This window comes from Natator depressus, chromosome 1 (genome assembly GCF_965152275.1).
Source record: "Natator depressus isolate rNatDep1 chromosome 1, rNatDep2.hap1, whole genome shotgun sequence".
In the NCBI taxonomy this organism is placed as follows: Eukaryota; Metazoa; Chordata; order Testudines; family Cheloniidae; genus Natator; species Natator depressus.
The window spans coordinates 264974846-264993026 of NC_134234.1; the positions used below are offsets into that span (position 1 = coordinate 264974846).

The 18181-nt window shown below is 37.9% G+C and overlaps 1 protein-coding gene across 1 annotated transcript in view; it reads right to left on the reverse strand.

Annotated features, from left to right (window-relative positions):
- The window catches only part of CFAP54 (cilia and flagella associated protein 54), a 209517-nt gene that overhangs the window by 100104 nt on the left and 91232 nt on the right, over window positions 1-18181 (reverse strand). The window contains exons 30-39 of the mRNA XM_074941863.1: window positions 17234-17323; window positions 16016-16142; window positions 11808-11919; window positions 10159-10283; window positions 7886-8116; window positions 7271-7413; window positions 6146-6327; window positions 3389-3616; window positions 2199-2422; window positions 1966-2101 (exon numbers count right to left, since the gene is read on the reverse strand). Of these exons, the coding sequence (XP_074797964.1) occupies window positions 1966-2101; window positions 2199-2422; window positions 3389-3616; window positions 6146-6327; window positions 7271-7413; window positions 7886-8116; window positions 10159-10283; window positions 11808-11919; window positions 16016-16142; window positions 17234-17323 (1598 nt within the window). The remainder of the gene's footprint in view (window positions 1-1965; window positions 2102-2198; window positions 2423-3388; window positions 3617-6145; window positions 6328-7270; window positions 7414-7885; window positions 8117-10158; window positions 10284-11807; window positions 11920-16015; window positions 16143-17233; window positions 17324-18181) is intronic.

The window sequence follows — 18181 nt, forward strand, 5'->3', positions numbered from 1 at the left end:
AGCAGTGGGCGCTGTCCGGGGTTCTCTGCTCGGTATCCCCATCCGGTTCCCTTCGTTTGACTCTTTGACCACACTCCTGTCCCTGTTATTTCGTTAGTTGTCCCCCTTATTTATTTGATGTCCAGGTCCTGTGGATCCCCCTCTTAGGCTGGGGGGGGATCCTATAGCAGTGGGCGGGCTTTGCCCGCCCACTTCCCGGATCCCAATAGGATTACTCTCCTATAGCCATCCTGCCCGACCCTGTCACAGTATGCTCCTTTAGACAATTAAAAAGTCCAGTATTTTTTAGTGAGCTAGATATCCAGAACTGGTATAAACTGGTAGAGTTACATTAACTTCAATTAAACTAGCTGAGGATCTGGACCAATATATGTCTGTTCAGAGCGTAGCATCCTGCCTCTCAAAACTGGCTAAGGTGTCTTTGAACTAATATATTAAATATCATAATTTAAAATTAGTTTGTATTATGCCATTTGACACATTGTTTTCAAAAATGTAATTATTTTATACTACCTTATTGTAACATATTGCACAGATCACTGTACACTTGATTTTAGTACATCAATCTTATTTAAAAAAAATCTTAACTTAAAAAAAATTTTTTTTGCTGCCATTGGTGTCTTACAACTGAATTTGCTGGCTGTCTTTAAGTTTGCCAAATATACAGAATCATGGTTTTGAATGGTAGAAAACTGCTGAATGTATGAATTCCTGGTGCAGGTTTCTCATGTTCTTCTTCATTGGCTTTTTAAGTATTCAGGCTTGCTCAATATGAGTAATTCTGACCTTTTTATGGGTTAAGTACACAAGTACATAGCAACAAAGCAGTCCCTCAAGGGGCGCAGTTTAATTAATCAAGGAGTGCATATAGCACCCAGATATATATTCTTAGTTAAAATGGATACCGTCTAGCATTTTAGGCCTCAAATTTAGATTCTGACCATGTGATGGCATGAAGGTACCCAGTGTGCCCCCTTTCAGTGAGGCCTGGCACACCACATAGGCCCTGCATCTGTTTTCCTTCCCCCAAGTTATAAACAAGCCCAGAAAGACATTTTTATCAAAGAACACTCCGCTTTCCAGGAGTCTCATTGATTAACAATAGTCATCAGCATAAGTATGACCTTACTCAACTATATGCAGGGCATTCATCCTCTCTGGTTCCTTTCTTCTACCCTGCTCTGGGAAACGTCTCTGTTTAAGGAACCCTTCCCAGTTCTTCCCTGAATTACTCCTTTTCAGACGCTCCTTAAAAAGGAGTCTCCTAGCTCTCCCCCCTAGCGCTGGGGTGTATTAATTAGATTCTCTGGTCCTTCTGAAGCAGGAGCCCTCCTCTTTGTAGAGGAGTTCTAGGTTCACCAGCTGTAGAGCCTTTGCCAGCTTCTTCTTCAGCTGGCCTCTTTTCCTTTATTAGCCCTCAGGCTTCAGGGATCTCAGCAGGCCAGTCTTTCCTGGCTGATGTTTCCTATTATCTGACCTGCTATGGGAGTGGAGGCTGCATTTATGCTGGTCTCCTTCTGCCAGCTCATGCCCATTTGGTTGGGAGAGAGGGAAGCCTTGCTCTGACCTCTCTGTAAGGCTCCTGGCCTCAGCCCCTTAAAGAAACAGCAATGGGATTTCCTCCTGTACAAGTCTGACTCCTGGGACAGCTTCCTCTCTCCCAATATTCTCCAGGTCCTGGTATCTATAATCAGACCTTTCAGAATCTTAAAGGGTCACATTAGATGGACTGATCATTAAGCAGTACTGCCATTACGGGGCAGAGTACCCTGTCACATATGCATAATATGGTATAGTTGCATAAACTTTGATCTGTATTGTTCATGAATATAATCTTAAAGATTCCTGTTTGACAACATTATGAGAAATCTTATTAATCTGTTAAAAACACAATAAATTAAAACATTTTTCAGGATTTAGTTCACAGTGAGATTCAGTACCTAAATAATTAAATAAATAGTTCACCTTGTCTGCATCATCACCCACGTATTTTATGAAATGAGGCTGAGGACTATCTGGGCCTCCGAATTGCTGTATTCTCTCCAGAAGTTGTCTCTGTGCATATATCAGCAGTGGAGTCACTTGTTCTGTATATCTCTCACTGGAAAAGGCCAAGTAATATTACAAATCAAAATTACTTATATTTTAAATGAATAATCTAGCTTTTTCCTTTCCATACGCCCTTAAGTGTTACTTACTGTGTAATTGTGTTAAAATGCATGGCTATATGTACCAGTGCTTCCCACTTCTTCATTTGGTATAAGAGCTCTATAGTTCTCAGTACCAGACCACATATCCATCTCAAATCAACCACACTGATATCATCAAGAAGGCAGCAAAAAGTAAGATTAGAACCACCGTCCTCATCAGCAATTCCTCCTACACAACTTGGAACACAGAAATCTCCTTCGGGATCAAAAATCTATAAGTGGAACACAATACATTATAATGAGCAGTTTCAAAAGTTAATGCAATTAATTGTATTGCAATGAACAATCACAGAGTTAATGTAACTCTTTCTAGATTGCTTTTCTTTTTCCCATTTCCTTTTGTTTGCCATATAGACTTTCCAACCCCCTCCCCATCCCTTGGCCATTGGGCTCAGTTTTGTTTTCATCAATGGTTTGTAAGGCAATTCACATACTTTGTAATGGGCACTGGAGCCAGTTGGGAAGTTTTTGAAAAACATTTTATTTGTCAGAAAATGCCAATTTATTGAAACCAAAACTGTTCACAATCAGTTTCCCATTTTAAAGATTTTTGATGAAAAAGTTTCAAAATTGTCAAAAAGTTACATTTTTTGGTTTTCATTTTAAATTTTTATTTTCAAATTTCATTCCAATTTTTACTTCGATATTTAAGTTACTTTATAGTAAAAATAAATTTAAGAAGTTGAAATCAAAACAAAGTGTTTCAAAATTTTCTAAATAGAATGTTTAGATTGACCCAATCCAAAACAAATTTCAGATTTTTGGTTCGCAAAATTTTCAAGATTTTGACTTTGCATCCTGATTTGAGCTGGGAAATTTTTCAAAATCTTGAAAATTCTCATGGGAAAGGAAAACCATTTCCTGCCCAGTTCTCGTGGGCACCATAGAAACTGAAAGATAAAAGGAAAAGGTATCTGTAAAATTGAGTCAGACAGTAAGGATAATAGATGGCTTCAGTTTCTAATGTCTCTTGTAAAGCAAGTTTTTAGAAGGTAAGTTATAGTTCTACAAGTTAAGAAGTACTTTTCTTCTGTGTAGGCTGTATTATGGGCAGTAGTTTGAAGTTACCAAAATCAATGAAAGAAAATAATTCCTCCTGATTCTTTTCTGCATTTTTCCAAACCATTCAAAGAACTAACTACAATGGACATAATATATGAATAAAAATACATGTTTACCTTAAGGGAATTACTAGTTTGTAGTTCAATTATCATATCAAGGATCATATCTGATGCCAAATAGAATGGCAACCAGATAGTGCTGATAAGAAAATTTCTGGTAATAGGAAATAATCCTTGAAGAGAATGTGAATGCTTGGCAATTGACTGCACTTCTTGACTATAGTTCCAAAGCTCCCGGCAGGTATTTTGAAGCAATGTCCAGTGGCCACCACGATGAGCGAGAACCTATATATAATTTTTTCAAAATGTTATATTTTCAAAGTATAGCTCTGAACAAAGATTCATTCCTCTACCTCAAAACTTAGATAGAAATAATCCTTTAAAATTATAAAGATTTCCTCAAATTACTCACCCTCAGTAAGAACTTACTTAATACATTTAAAAAAATGATAATCATAGAAGTGTAGGACTGGAAGGGACCTCGAGAGGTTATTTAGTACAGTCCCCTGCATTCAAGGCAGGACGATGTAATACCTAGACCATTCTTGACAGATGTTATTTTTAAAAACCTCCAATGATGGAGATTCCATAACCTCCCTAGGCAATTTGTTCCAGGGCTTAACTACCATGACAGTTAAGAAGTTTTTCCTAATATCCAACTAAACCTCCCTTTCCGCAGTGTAAGACCATTGCTTCTTGTCCTATCCTCAGAGGTTAATGAGAACAATTTTTCACCCCCCTTCTTGTAACAACCTTTTAGGTACTTGAAAACTATTAAGTCCCCCTTCAGACTTCTCTTCTCCAAACGAAATAAATCCAATTTTTTCAATCTCTCCTCATAGGTCATGTTTTATAGACCTTCAATCATTTTTGTTGCTGTCTTCTGGACTTTCTCCAATTTGTCCACATCCTTCCGTAAATGTGGCACCTAGAACTGGTCACAATACTCCAGCTGAGGTCTTATCAGCAATACAATTTAGAAAATTGTACAGCACCTTCCATTCCAGGTTCTTAATCTACTTTGCAAAAAAAATCAATACATTTATCCTCACAATGTAATAATACATAAGGGAAATAAGTCACATTGCCAGTGATGGAGAATCTACCATGACCCTTGGCAGGAGCGATGAAAAAAATGCTTCCTATTATAAAATTCAAAAGTACACAATTATAACATTTTAGCAATGTCACACACAGTGGGCTGAATTCTGCCCTAGCAAACTCACTGAAATCAGCAATATCAATGGGGTTTGTCATGTTTACATTTGTCCACTCAGCGGGCTTGTCTACATGGGGACTCTCAGGAATATTAAGACAAACCAATTAAAGCCGTGTAATGTGCATAAGTCAAAACACACTAAAACTTAAGTATGGATGCTTTCATTCAGAGGAAAAGTGGCCTTACTCTGCTGTAGCTTTATCCATCTAGAATTATTTTTATGTGCATTGGCTTCATAGCTTTAGTTGATTTCTCTTAACTTTCCTGAGTATCCCTGTGTAGACAAGCATCTAATTTCATATCGGCAAACAGAAACTAGAAGGTAATGATTTCATCACTGTCAAATGATTTGATCCTCCTCCCAGTGATGTTTATTACAAAACTTACATTGACTTCAGCTGTAGTAGGACTGAGTCCAAAGTGGGATAGATTGAACCAATGACAGAAATTCTTTGTCTGCCAGGACTTTAGTTTTGTGTTTCTCTTTCAAGAGTTGATGCATTCCAAGTAAGAACTTTTTACAGAGCTACAAAAATAATTTTTTACTATTTTTTTACACTTAGTTTTGGAGAGTCAACCTAGCACCATGAAAGTGAGCTGGGACTCTATTTTGCCACAGGCAGCAGAATGAACAACTAAATTCCACTTGCAAATATGTTTCAGTCTTTATTTTTTGAGATGTCAGATTCAGAAAGAACATGCCTTGAACTTTCAGATAACTGATTCAATTTGCAGGGTGGACAAAGGAAATAAAATTATAAATTGAGTAAATCTTTGATAAGGTAATCACATATGGAAAGCCCACAATGCCACTTTCAAAATATAACCCCATTTTCAGGAGGAGGGTTTAATCTGTGCATTTCTATCTTTCAGTATTTACAGACAGATAATACCATAGGTAGCTATTTTTCAGGTGAACATCAAAGGTTTTATTAAGTATTGTTACAGATGTTTTCGATGTTTGTTACATTATCAAATGTTGCCGCAGAAAAAATAAATCCTCATGAATTCAAGACTTGGCAAATAAAGAAAGAAACAAATTGAAAAAATATTATATTTTGAAATGTACCCATACTTACAGTGCTAGAACTACACATATTCTACTAACGATACAGGCTCTTAAACATTTTTTAAAATGTTTGAAAAAGCTTTGTATGTTAATAATATTCAGAGCCGTCACTTTTTTTTTAAAGTGAAAGTTTAGGTGAGCTGGGAGGAAGAGAGGGGGTCCCAAAAGAGCTACAATTAAAATAGTTTTTAAAACACCAAGATTGATCACTTATTCACCATGGCCCTCAACTCTTCTAACAAAGGATATAAACAAATAAACTATATAAACAAATAAGACTGGCAATACTTTAAGGAAAGACTTAGAAAATATGGTAAGGAAAAATTATGAAGAAAGTGAAAGATGCAGTAGTTTGTCAAGTATGATAAAGTGTATATATACGATATACAGTGTTTGAACATTTTCCTCAGGATGAAAAATCACTAGTTTTCTCCCATTTAAAAGTTTTTTGAAGTAGTGTAGTATTTAAAAAAAACTAAATAATATAAAACAGTAGTAAATATCTTAATTCAAAAGTGCACGTTACCACTGCTCTTCTTAAATGCAGAAAGGTTTTTGTGAAATGCTCTAACAGAATGGCATTAGACGTAGGCCGTTCATGTTCTCTGGCGGAAAGAGTAATGGATAACTCTGTATCATTTGTCATTTGAGATCGAGGAGTATCTGCTTCACTAAATTTAATGATGTGCTCAGAAGATTTATCAGAATCTTAAGATGAAAAGATAATTGGTTAAAACTAAGTTAACATTCTCAAAAAACATAACAAAAATCACATCACTAGACTTAAGATTTTAAAGCTGCACTTAAATATTCAAAAGTCAGGAAATGCCAAAGCTAACATTATAATTTATAATTATTTTATAAACAATTATTTTTATAAATAAGTTATATTTATATCATAATATATTTTTAGTGAAGTGGAGGTCAAAGTAGTGATGGGAAAAATTGGTTGAACCAAAATAGTGTGCCTAATATTTTGTCGATCCTCCAAACCAAATCAGAACCTCTTTTCTATTAAGCAGTCTTCCTCCCTGAAGCCATACAGTTTTTAGGGGAAGCGGCCATTCAGCAAGCTCCCCAAAATCCCTCTGGTGGCAAAGCCCTCTTTGGAGGGAAAGTGGTGGAGGAAATGAATCACACTCTCTTTTTGTGACAATGCTTGTTGTGGGTAAAAATTACTTAGCTCTGTAATGAGACAAGGTGAGTGATGGAATACTTTAATGGGACCAACTTCTGTTGCTGAAAGAGACCAGCTTACACAGAGATCTTTTTAGACCTGCTCTTTTTCAGGTACCTTTCCAACTCCTTAAGAAGAGCTCTGTGAAAGCTCAAAAGCTTATCTCCTTTTGTAGTATGTGTGGGGAAGGAAAACACAAGAGGAGACCTTTGGGATCCAGGAAAGCCTGGGGACCCTTTCCAATCTTCCCCATATGGAGGTATAAATGACTTGCCCAAGGTCACAAAATGAACCAGTGATGGAGCTGGGAGTAGAATTAGGGATCTCATGATTCCCAGTCCTAATCTAACCTCGCTATCTCCATACAGTATTTTGTCTATAAGAGGTGTTTCATAATTTTGACAATGTTAAATAAGGTATTGGAGAAAGCTAGGTTAAATAGATTTAGTCTGTTCACACATTCATAACAGTTACCAGTTATTTTTCTGGTACTTCCTGATTGTGTTCTTTTAATCAGCAAGTGACTCAGTGCTCCTATGTTGTCATCTGTTCCTCCTCTCACAACTATGATGCCAGAATTATTTAATGAGAATATTTCAGGGTCCAGAACATCATAACTGGAGGGGGAAAAGAAATAAAACAATAATTTAAAAATCTAGATACTGTATTAAGGAAGACTTCCAAACACACTCATAATATTCATTCCACCATCACTGAATTTTGATTATTCTTCAAGTACTTTTATAAGTATTAAATAATGAATTATGGTCAGAAGTTTTAAAGTCTGAAAAAAATAAGACAAATTGAATGCTCTATTCCACAATTCCAAAACTTTCAATAGACTCAGAAATAGCACTTTCCTGGCTTAACAAAACAAAAATACTATAATAATCACCCTAACATTACAGGGTCACTGTTGTACAGTGTAAGATTTGCTTTACCCTTGTGCATAGGGGCTATAAAAATTTTCATGCAACCCATGAAGGGAGCTAGTCATATGACCAAATTGACCAATGGGATTTTAATTAAAAATGTAAGAGTTAGCATTAATAACACATTCAGTGTTTTAAATATTACAGTACATCATACCTGTTCAAATGTTGTAAACTGCAAACTCCGATATTATATTGCTCTTCCAGCCTCTTTTTAAACAAATTGAAGTGAGTAATTGCCATATAAACGTTCATCTGAGACCTCCAGGGCATCTCCTCAAGACATACCTGATGGAACTTTTTTCGTTTTAAGTAATTACTAATTATTGGATTCAGCAGTACCACCAGCGTGTGAAAAGCTACTTTTTCTAGGTCATCTTGCTGTTTCCTAAACAAAAACATGTTAACGATTTTGTACATTAGCAGAACAAATATTGTGCCTTCCAAAGCTATGATGGAGGAAAAATGATAAAAAGAGTACACAACTGAATAATCCCATTATACATCAACAGACTTCTATACATCTTCAGCAGTGATTTTACTGAACCAGGACAAGGTGTATTTTTCTTTTTCAAATATATTTAAGTTTAGAGATATTCTACAACATGCAGGTCAAATCATGCTACTCTCTCTTTTGTTACTGATTTCCAAAGGAGTGTTCTCTGAATAACAATGGAAGAATTTGGCTCTGTGTTGTTTATTACAAAACTTACATTGACTTCAGCTGTAGTAGGACTGTCATTTAAATACGTCATTGCAGCAAGTACTATATAAAATGGGAAACTAGAAGGTACTCTATAGCCTTTATATCTGATAAAACAATATTTAGCCTTCTATTGCCACTTGTTGAATCCACCACACCGAAAAAAAAAAAAATCACAACTAGATCATGAGTTTCTACAGCAGTTTCAAAATACAAGGCTGAAACTCACTGCAGGTATTCTCTTCAATGGGCTGGGGAAGTAATAAAAAGGAAACTAATTGTTTATTTAGTATTCATGCACTAATATTTGCAGGAACTTTTTTAAAACTACAGAAGATATATGCTGGAATGAGATTTTTCTCAAGCCATATTTCTTTGACTGATTTTGCATCTGAAATCCACAACTGACCCAATACATTGCATCTGCACAGGCAGCCACCATTACCAGAAGTTGAAGGTCTCTGGAGCCCAACACTTGTTGGGCTTGAAACACTAGAAGAACCAAGAATCTAATCTTCTGAAATTGGTCCTAGAGTAGGAAATCTTCTAAATTTCCACATGAATGATCTACTAGGATTGATTAAGATAGCTCTTCCTCCAACTGATCATGTTTGTTTATTTATTTAGGTATTTTTATATAAAAATCTCATTACTAGAAGAATATGGCAGGTTGTTTCCCTTTCCAAGGGAGCTTTTTACAGTAGGCTGTTCAAATAGTAATTGATTTGAATGTCCCATTTCTTAATTTGAAGATGATATTACCAGTAGTTTGATAAATATTCTGGGAGCTGACTGACATTCCAAAAGGCATTGATATGATCTGGAGGTATCTACCATCCACTGAAAAACAGAGGAACCATTGATGTCAGTATCTTATTGGGACACGGAGGAAGGACATCCAGGATACCATGAAGTCTATGTGGTCCTCTAGTGATACCTCCTGGTCAGACGTACTAAGGTTTACATTCGTCTTACTGATTCATGAATTCATATGTTTTAAAGCCAGAAAGATCCATTAGATCATTTAGTCTGAGCTCCTGTATATCACCGGCCATTACATTTCACACAATTACCTCTGTATGGCGCCTAATAACATATGTGACTAAAACATTCCTCCCAGAAAGGCATCCATTTTTGATTTGAAGACATCAAGAGATGGAGAATCCACCACTTCCCTTGGTAGATTGTTCCAGCGGTTAATCACCCTCACTGTTAAAAATTTGTACTTTATTTCTAATCTGAATTTGTCTGGATTCAGCTTCCAGCCTTTGGTTGTTGTTATTCCTTTGTCCTCTAGATTAATGAGCCCTTTAAAGCCCAGTATTTTCTCTCAGTGAAGGTACTCCGTGAAGGGGTTTTTCAATTGTGGTAAGCCAATTCAATTGATCTAATGCAATTGACAAATACAACCCTCTGGCCCATCAAAACAGGGCCTTAGAGAGCTTTTACTAGATGTTTTCTGAAAACTATGACACGGCTGAAAGGATCCTGAATTAGATTAGTCATGAGACAGATTTTGTGACCATGGTTTGAAGCACATGCCAGAATGTTGCACAGAAGAGGGTGATCTATGAACCTGCTGTTATAATCAATCCTTCCTGGAGTTCATTCCCTTTAGCATAAATTTAGAAATGAAGCAGACATCATTACAAAGTAAATTTCCAATAACGTTAATTCCATTTTTATGTAGTGAGTATAAATAGTGAATTCGAACCCTGTAAATTTACCTTTGTGCTTCTGGAGATTTCCCCAGACTTGGGTGTCTCAGGAAATATTGTCTAAGACTCTCTTTTCCTTTAAAGGGGGACATTACTTCTTTTCTTGGTTTCTTCAAAGTTGATGCCGCTAGGGGCTTAGAAAAATATTTGCTATGTCACAAACTAATTAAATATTTCATATCTAGCTCTTTAGGCACATTAATTGCATCTACATCACTATTTGCATCCAAAATATGTCGTAGGTCACTTCTGTATAAATGTAAATGGAAAAATAAAAGAAAATATGGAATTTCAGAACTATTTGTCAAAATATGCCATTGAAGGAAATATTATGCATCCCAGAAGGTTATCCCAGAAAACTCTTTTTGCAGAAAGAGAGAATACTCCAGATGTTTCAAATTGGGATACTGGTCAGGATCGAGAATAATCTATTTCACTTATCAATGTTTTTCAACTCTGTATCATCACAGTTCTTTTCCTGTCACTTTAAAAGACAAATTCTGATACTGCAAAATCTCTGGCTTTATTTCCATATATTATAAATTGTAGTGAATGAAAACAGAACTACACCAAGAACTTCTATTAGCTGGATTCAAAGAAACTGTACTGGGATAAAAAAATTTCTAAAGAATCAATCACATAAATCACTAATAAAGATGCCAGGAGATACTAATTATGCAACAGAAGCAGGAATTTTAGGAGTTGTATGAAAGCTATCAAATGAGAAATTTTGTTACCCTTTACAAATTCCAAGAAGATAATCGTATTAGAGACTTTTGTTTTAATTTTTATACATATTAGTACTTGGACACTTCTTTAAAATCTCCCTACAAAAATATTTCACAAATTGCTTGAAAAAATGCAGGATAAAGACTTTAATTTTGTTTTAATATATTTCTTTTCTTTTTTTTTAAGTAATTCCCTAGCAATCTTACACATCTCATGGACTGATCATTACCTCTTGATTTTTGTGAAGGGACACATCTCTCTCAGCAGTGCCAGTAACCTGTTTCAGTTATCTCCCCTCAGAATCTAATGGAACCCAAGCATGTCCAGAAGGCTCCAAGGGAGAACACTGTTCTGCCAATAGACTATTCTATCGATAGTTTGGTAGAACTGTATAACTCTCTTTTGTTCTCAACTATCAATAAAGTGGCCCTTGGTAGTCCTTTTCTCCAGCTCCATCCTTACATGTCAGTATGGGTTACAGATGACCTGCAACAACTAAAGCTAAGAGAGTGGAAGCTAAAGTGATGTTATTGATCCATAAAGCCCTAAATGTCTTGAGACCTGTCTATATGAGACAACACCTCTCCTCGAGTGTGATGGTAGCACAGTTGTAATCAGTGGAGGCGCTCATGCTAAAGTCCCTTCAGTTTCAAAGGGAGCTGCTGAGAAGGTATTCTCTGTGAATTTTGGAATTCATTACCCTTCATTGTCTGAAATAGCTTATATCTGTTGGCCTTTAGGGAATATTGCAATGCCCATCTTTTTTCCTGGGCTTTTAGCCCAGGGCATATTCAGGTTTGGAATTTGCATCCCAAAGGTTAGGAAATATGCCTGTTTCCATTCCTGATGTTTAATTTTGTTTGTATTATTGGACTTATATTGTTGCTGTATGATAATGATATATAGCTTTAAATAAAAATACAACTCACTTTTTGGAACTCCACTACTGCTGTTGTGTGCTGCTTTGCATCTTCAGATACACTGAGCTCACTTATTTCCTTTGCCAAAGTTCCCTTGATACCAAGAAAGTGGTTATTCCTCCTAATAAACCAGCAACAACATTAAATGTTAGTAATATATTAATTAAGGATCTGTCTGCAGGAAGAGCTAGGGTACTTGGAATTCCAATGGACTTCAATGGGAGTTGTGGGTGTTCAGAATCTCAAAGGACTCTTGTCGTAGTTTTTTAAAGTCTTTGCAGACTCTACTGTATATATAAAGGTTTATAGATAGTTTAATTACATCAAACATTATTTTTGTTCTTCCAGTTGCATTAACTAAAAAGGCTTAGGCCACTCCCTCCAGCCTAATTATCGGCAGGGATGGTAGCTCACTAATACTAGTAATCCAGGGAAAACTCTCAAAAGAAAAGGAGTACTTGTGGTACCTTAGAGACTAACCAATTTATTTGAGCATAAGCTTTCGTGAGCTACAGCTCACTTCATCGGATGCATTCAGTGGAAAATACAGTGAGGAGATTTATATACACACAGAACATGAAAAAATGAGTGTTATACACACTGTAAGGAGAGTGATCACTTAAGATGAGCTATTACCAACAGGAAAGTGGGGGGGCAGGGAAAGAAAACCTTTTGTAGTGATAATCAAGGTGGGCCATTTCCAGCAGTTAGCAAGAACGTCTGAGGAACAGTGGGGTGGGGAGGAATAAACATGGGGAAATAGTTTTACTTTGTGTAATGACTCATCCACTCCCAGTCTCTATTCAAGCCTAAGTTAATTGTATCCAGTTTGCAAATTACTTCCAATTCAGCAGTCTCTCGCTGGAGTCTGTTTTTGAAGTCTTTTTGTTGTAATATTGTGACTTTTAGGTCAGAGATCGAGTGACCAGAGAGCTTGAAGTGTTCTCCGACTGGTTTATGAATGTTATAATTCTTGACATCTGATTTGTGCCCATTTATTCTTTTATGTAGAGACTGTCCAGTCTGACCAATGTACATGGCAGAGGGGCATTGCTGGCACGTGATGGCATATATAACATTCGTAGACGTGCAGGTGAATGAGCCTCTGATAGTGTGGCTGATGTGATTAGGCCTTATGATGGTGTCCCCTGAATAGATATGTGGACACAGTTGGCAACGGGCTTTGTTGCAAGGTTAGGTTCCTGGGTTAGTGGTTCTGTGGTGTGGTGTGTGGTTGCTGGTGAGTATTTGCTTCAGGTTGGGGGGCTGTCTGTAGGCAAGGACTGGTCTGTCTCCCAAGATTTGTGAGAGTGATGGGTCGTCCTTCAGGATAGGTTGTAGATCCTTGATGATGCGTTGGAGAGGTTTTAGTTGGGGGCTGAATGTGACGGCTAGTAGCGTTCTGTTATTTTCTTTGATGGGTCTCTCCTGTAGTAGGTGACTTTTGGGTACTCTTCTGGCTCTGTCAATCTGTTTCTTCACTTCAGCAGGTGAGTATTGTAGTTGTAAGAATGCTTGATAGAGATCTTGTAGGTGTTTGTCTCTGTCTGAGGGGTTGGAGCAAATGCGGTTATATCGTAGAGCTTGGCTGTAGACAATGGATCGTGTGGTGTGGTCTGGGTGAAAGCTGGAGGCATGTAGGTAGGAACAGCGGTCAGTAGGTTTCCGGTATAGGGTGGTGTTTATGTGACCATCGCTTATTAGCACTGTAGTGTCCAGGAAGTGGATCTCTTGTGTGGACTGGTCCAGGCTGAGGTTGATGGTGGGATGGAAATTGTTGAAATCATGGTGGAATTCCTCAAGGGCTTCTTTTCCATGGGTCCAGATGATGAAGATGTCATCAATATAGCGCAAGTAGAGTAAGGGCATTAGGGGACGAGAGCTGAGGAAGCATTATTCTAAGTCAGCCATAAAAATGTTGGCATACTGAGGGGTATGCGGGTACACATGCGGGTACCCATAGCAGTGCCGCTGATTTGAAGGTATACATTGTCCCCAAATGTGAAATAGTTATGGGTGAGGACAAAGTCACAAAGTTCAGCCACCAGGTTTGCCGTGACATTATCGGGGATACTGTTCCTGACAGCTTGTAGTCCATCTTTGTGCGGAGTGTTGGTGTAGAAGGCTTCTACATCCATAGTGGCCAGGATGGTGTTTTCAGGAAGATCACCGATGGATTGTAGTTTCCTCAGGAAGTCAGTGGTATCTCAAAGATAGCTGGGAGTGCTGGTAGCATAGGGCCTGAGGAGGGAGTCTACATAGCCAGACAAAAACTCGTACAGATACAGACAGACATCATCTTCCTTTCCAAATGCAAACAGACGGACATCATACCAAAAGGACTGAAGGTAAAAAAACCCATTACAATCTACATACCACACAGACTATGCTGACAGCTTGTGCCACACGCTCTCAAAGAAACTGCGGAACCACCTGATCAACATCCTCTACAGCAAACAGGGAAAGATTAAGAATGAGCTTTCAAAACTGGATACTCTCATAAAAAAACAACCTTCCACACAAACTTCCTCGTGGCTGGACTTTACTAAAACTAGACAAGCCATTTACAACACACACTTTACTTCTCTACAAAAGAAAAAGGACACTAAACTATCTAAACTACTACATGCCACAAGAGACCACAGCAATGGTTCCCTCAACCCATCCAGCAATATTGTTAATCTATCCAACTATACTCTTAGCCCAGCAGAAAAATCTGTCTTATCTCGGCGCCTCTCCTTCTGTCCCTCCACCCCCACGAACATGATACAGTTCATGGTGACCTAGAATCCTATTTTCAACGTCTCCAACTCAAGGAATATTTCCAACACACCTCTGAACAACATACTAATCCACAGAGACCGTCCTACCAACACTACAAAAAGAAGGATTCTAGGTGGACTCCTCCTGAAGGTCGAAACAACAGACTGGACTTCTACATAGAGTGCTTCCGCCGACGTGCATAGGCTGAAATTGTGGAAAAGCAGCATCACTTGCCCCATAACCTCAGCCGTGCAGAACACAATGCCATCCACAGCCTCAGAAACAACTCTGACATCATAATCAAAAAGGCTGATAAAGGAGGTGCTGTCGTCATCGTGAACAGGTCGGAATATGAACAAGAGGCTACTCGGCAGCTCTCCAACACCACTTTCTACGAGCCATTACCCTCTGATCCCACTGAGGGTTACCAAAAGAAACTACAGCATTTGCTCAAGAAACTCCCTGAAAAAGCACAAGAACAAATCCGCACAGACACACCCCTGGAATCCTGACCTGGGGTATTCTATCTGCTACCGAAGATCCATAAACCTGGAAATCCTAAAAGTCGCAATATTACAACAAAAAGACTTCAAAAACAGACTCCAACGAGAGACTGCTGAATTGGAATTAATTTGCAAACTGGATACAAGTAACTTAGGCTTCAATAGAGACTGGGAGTGGATGAGTCATTACACAAAGTAAAACTATTTCCCCACGTTTATTTCCTCCTCCCCACACTCCACTGTTCCTCAAACGTTCTTGTTAACTGCTGGAAATGGCCCACCTTGATTATCACTACAAAAGGTTTTCTTTCCCCGCCCCCCCATCCCCCTCCCCGCTCTCCTGCTGGTAATAGCTCATCTTAAGTGATTGCTCTCCTTACAGTGTGTATGGTAACACCCATTTTTTCATGTTCTGTGTGTATATAAATCTCCTCACTGTATTTTCCACTGAATGCATCCGATGAAGTCAGCTGTAGCTCACAAAAGCTTATGCTCAAATAAATTGGTTAGTCTCTAAGGTGCCACAAGTACTGCTTATTTTTTTGCGAATACAGACTAACATGGCTGCTACTCTGAAACCTGTCATTATGCAAGGCACTGCATTTAGCCGTATGGAGTGGAAATCTATCAACTTCATGAAAAAACTGTCCTCCTGATGTCACTGCCACACACCCAATGGCCATATTGCTGAGTAGAGTCTGTAAAAGAGACAGGCTTGGGCAGCTATTCATGACAGAAATAGGCTTTACACAGACCTTAGCAAGGGAGAAATATCCCCTCACAATAGGGTATACTCTCTGAGGCTGTATAGCTCTTGAGGTCCATGGAACTTTAGCAGGCCAGTAGCCATGGAAGCAGTATTACCTTGGATGGAGCCCTTATACTTTGTTGTATCTGGAATTCTGAAGACAGAAACCAAAATTATATGTTACTACTGTAATTTAAAGTTACCTTCTTAAGAAATCTTTTACACTGCCTGTCCATTCCAGTATTCGTTGAAATTTCTCTTCATTCAGTGCTTTGTGCAAAACTTGAACAAAGAACTCAAGGAAACGAGGTTTCTTCCTGAATTTCATTACTATGTTAAAAATAAAATAATATGGAATTATCATATGCTTTCTTGTATTAATATTCTAATTGTTTTCTGAATTCTGCTTTATATTACTACTTTTTATTAGATGATTTCTCAAGGCATATTTATATTATGTTGCTCATAAAAAAGGCAAACAATGTGCTAATATTAAAATCAGAAAGTTCAATGTATACAGGATATAATCCATAAAATATTTTACTATCCAGTAGACACTAATAGTAGCAGAACCTCCCAAATTTGCCCAAGTGACTACAAGACCTATTATAAATTACTGAATTTTGTGAATTAGAGAGCAAGTGAAGAATAAAAAGCGAGGACAAAATATCACAAATGCATTTCGTTCATTTAGGTTCCAATCCTGCAATGAAAACCATGTTAGTAAAGGTAAAACACAGTTCTTGCTGCAGGATATAAGTCTTATTTTGCCAATTCTAGATTTGTTTTAATTATTTCTAGTTTACACTCTGTGCTATCTGGCCAGGCCCCTCTCCTCTTTGTTACCAATAAATTAAAAATACCTTTAGTCCCAATTTAGTCAGTGTTAAGATTATGGTGAATTATGTTCATTTTACAGTTTTGCCCCCATTGATATTTTGGATTCTATTGTGTTAATCGTAAGAGAAGGCACAGCCCAGATTTCATATACCTCATATTTTGCATTGAAAACATGAGCAAATTTGAACTTCAAATTTTAAACTCCTCTTCATTAAAAAGGAGTTTCCAGTTGCAGAAAAGGCATTGCTCTTTATAGAAAAATCAACAAAACATTCTATTTTCAAAATAGGTCCATTTTCAAGTTAATCAGCTAATGTGAAAAAACATCAAATTTTCAGTTAAGTCATAATTTGTTGCAAATATTTCATGCACATATAAATGCATCTCCATAAGGAACATTAATAACTATATTGCTTTCAAATGATAAAAGGATAAAAATGGAAAAAATGTTTTCAAGTTGTAAAGTGCTTATTACAAACAATGAAGAATAAAAATAACTTCTTAATTATACCTATTACTTTATCAGTATTGGATTTTAAAGAAAAAAAACGGACAACAAAAGCAAAATCCAATTTTCCTACCTTCCCTGTAGGCATTGTTTGCTGTCCAACATGAAATTATAGGGTAGAGAAAAAAAGGATCTTCTTGTCCTGTAATCTCTGGTCCAGTACCTAGATTGATGACCAAGTTAAATAAATCCATAGGACAACTAATAACATAAAAATGGTATGATTTTTTCTTGAACTGCAGTTGAAGACCAGAAAACACCATCCTTTAGCCCATACTGTATGCTATAAAGATTTCTCACTACTATCACTACTTTTAAAATACTTGTTCTTCCAACCTTTTCAGGAAAAGAGAGGGAAGTTATCTACAAACAGATGAAACAGACTAAATGTTTTGAAGGCAATGTCTTTCAATGATCAACACTGGTCACATTTCCTGAATATGGGACTTACCTTATAGTAGTGCATAAAGGCAAACAACTGTAACTCTTTTATATATAACTGTGACAGGGTGAACTCACCCTGCACTGGACGGGGAAGGGTTAACTCCTCACTGTGGGCAGAGTTCATGTCCCTACTGGGCATGCTCCAGGTGTAGCACCAATATAAGAAGGAGCAGTGCACCTCAGTCTGGGCTGACCACTGGAGAGGAAGGATGTTTCTTGCTGGCTCCTGCACAGGAACAACTGGAGCCCTGGATCGTGGAAGCCAGAGGTGCCGAGACCAAGCAGACGCCCAGCTACCTGGGGATGCCCCAGGGAGATCTGAGCTACAGGGAGTTGCACAGGCCAAGGAACCTGGAGATGCACAGACCACCACAAGTATCATGGTAGGATGTAGCCCAGGGGGGACTAGCCATTGTCCCCAAGATAGTCAGCATGTTGTGGATGGATCCCTGCTGATGCAGCGGTGGACACACTTGCCACTGACAGAGCCCTGGGCTCGGACGTGGTGGAGCAGGGAAGGCCTGGGTCCCCTAGCCTGGCTGCCACCCACCCCAACTGGCCAGTGGGCCACACAGCC